The sequence below is a fragment of the Syngnathus leptorhynchus genome, chromosome 19 (assembly GCF_054491065.1).
Source record: "Syngnathus leptorhynchus isolate UIUO chromosome 19, UIUO_Slep, whole genome shotgun sequence".
Classification (NCBI taxonomy): Eukaryota; Metazoa; Chordata; class Actinopteri; order Syngnathiformes; family Syngnathidae; genus Syngnathus; species Syngnathus leptorhynchus.
In genome coordinates this window covers 2,457,896-2,459,482 of record NC_141213.1, presented here as the reverse complement: position 1 = coordinate 2,459,482, position 1,587 = coordinate 2,457,896, and the positions used below count along the sequence as shown (strand labels likewise).

Below are 1,587 nucleotides of genomic sequence, written 5' to 3'. Positions count from 1 at the left end.
TTAAGGCTTGTCAGTGCACTGTTTGCACAGGCTGGACGCGGCTGTGTTGAAAAGGGCGCACTTGTTGGGGCAGGAGGCTGTGGCTGCGGCAGCTGCCGCGGCGGCCAAGCCGGCTGCACTGGAGGGGAAGGTGGGGTAGCCGGGTGGCGGTGGAGGCGGCGGCTCATAGGTGCCAAGGCCGGGCGGCGCTGCCAACGCGGTAGTGCCCGGGATGGCCGCCGCGGAGATGGCCTGGCCCTGGTTGAGGTAAGCCACCAACCGGCGCATCTCCTCCAGCGCCTGCGCCTGCATGAGGATGTAGTTCTTGGCCAGTAGCAGAGTGGCGATCTTGGAGAGTTTACGCACGGACGGGCTGTGCGCGTAAGGGATGACGCCGCGGAGCTCGTCCAGTGCATCGTTCAGGTCGTGCATGCGCCTCCGTTCGCGGGCGTTGATGTTGAGTCGCAGCATCTTCTGCTCTTTACTCTTCTTGCCACCTTCTGGTTTGCCCTTGCGGTCGGCCAGCAACAGCATGTCACTGCACGAACGACCGTCGCTGTCGTCATCCGGACTCTGCTCCCCCCCGCTACTCTCCGCCCCCGCTGCAGACGCGGACGCGTTCTCGCCGTACTTGACGCACAGAGAGCCGGTGGGCAAACCCAGAGCCGCCGCCCGCACCCCGGCCAGTCCTCCCGGCTGCATGGGGTCCGCGTCGCCCCGTTCGAAGCAACCCATGCCCGGCGACGATTGGTGCTCGCGGGTCGGCAGCTCCGCGCCACCCCGGTACGGGTCGTGCATCTTCTTGCTCGACACGGCGCTCAGAGTTTTGTGGAAGATGTCGCCGCTCAAGTTGAGCCTCCGGTCCATGGCGCGCCTCGGTGGGAGGGGAAGGGGGGTAACTCTTGACAACACGTCTCGCCCTGGCCGTTGCCCTCTGCGAGTTTGACGCTGTCACACTTGTCAGTGGAAATGCTGAGGAAGAGGAGGAGACTCTCGCGCTCTTGCGCCTTCGCTTCCTTCCTCTCCCTCTCTCGTTCTCGTTTGTCCATTATTATCCGGAGGCGGGTTATTAAAAAGGATTCGTCCACAGGGACCCCCCCCCCCCCCTCTACCCCACCCCTGGCACCCCACCTACGAAGGCATCTTAATGTTTTAATTAACGCCATTTACACACTTGAGCCCTTCGGATGTTGTTTTCAAGCCAAACATCATTCCGACTATAAAACTTGTAGTTTGCGCTGAAACATCCAACAAAACCAAGCAAACAAAAAAAAAGCTTTATGATTTTTATTAACGTGGGGTTCATAATCCCAATCCCAGTGTGTGTTTGTAGACTTTTCTATTGTTCTGTTGTTACGTTTAACTATTTAAGTATTTCCACGACGCGAACGTATTAAAAACACACCCGTGCTTCTTCCGCCATCTTGTGGACTGTAACGTTTCCTACAACTCATTTGGATTGAGTTGATAAAGGAATAGATTGATAAATATGGAACCATTGCTCCGTTGTGAAAGGAAAGCTGTCCCTGTCCACCATTAAAACTTAAAACTTAGTTGGAAAATGCGCTTTTTAAAAATAAATAAATAAATAAGCATGCACACCCCCTT

At 56.1% G+C, this 1,587-nt stretch overlaps 1 protein-coding gene across 1 annotated transcript; it reads right to left on the bottom strand.

Annotated features, from left to right (window-relative positions):
* On the bottom strand, window positions 1-846 carry bhlhe22 (basic helix-loop-helix family, member e22). The gene has a single exon (XM_085939392.1). The coding sequence runs from the start codon at window positions 844-846 to the stop codon at window positions 1-3; it is 846 nt and encodes a 281-aa protein (XP_085795518.1).
* Window positions 847-1,587: the final 741 nt, after the last annotated feature.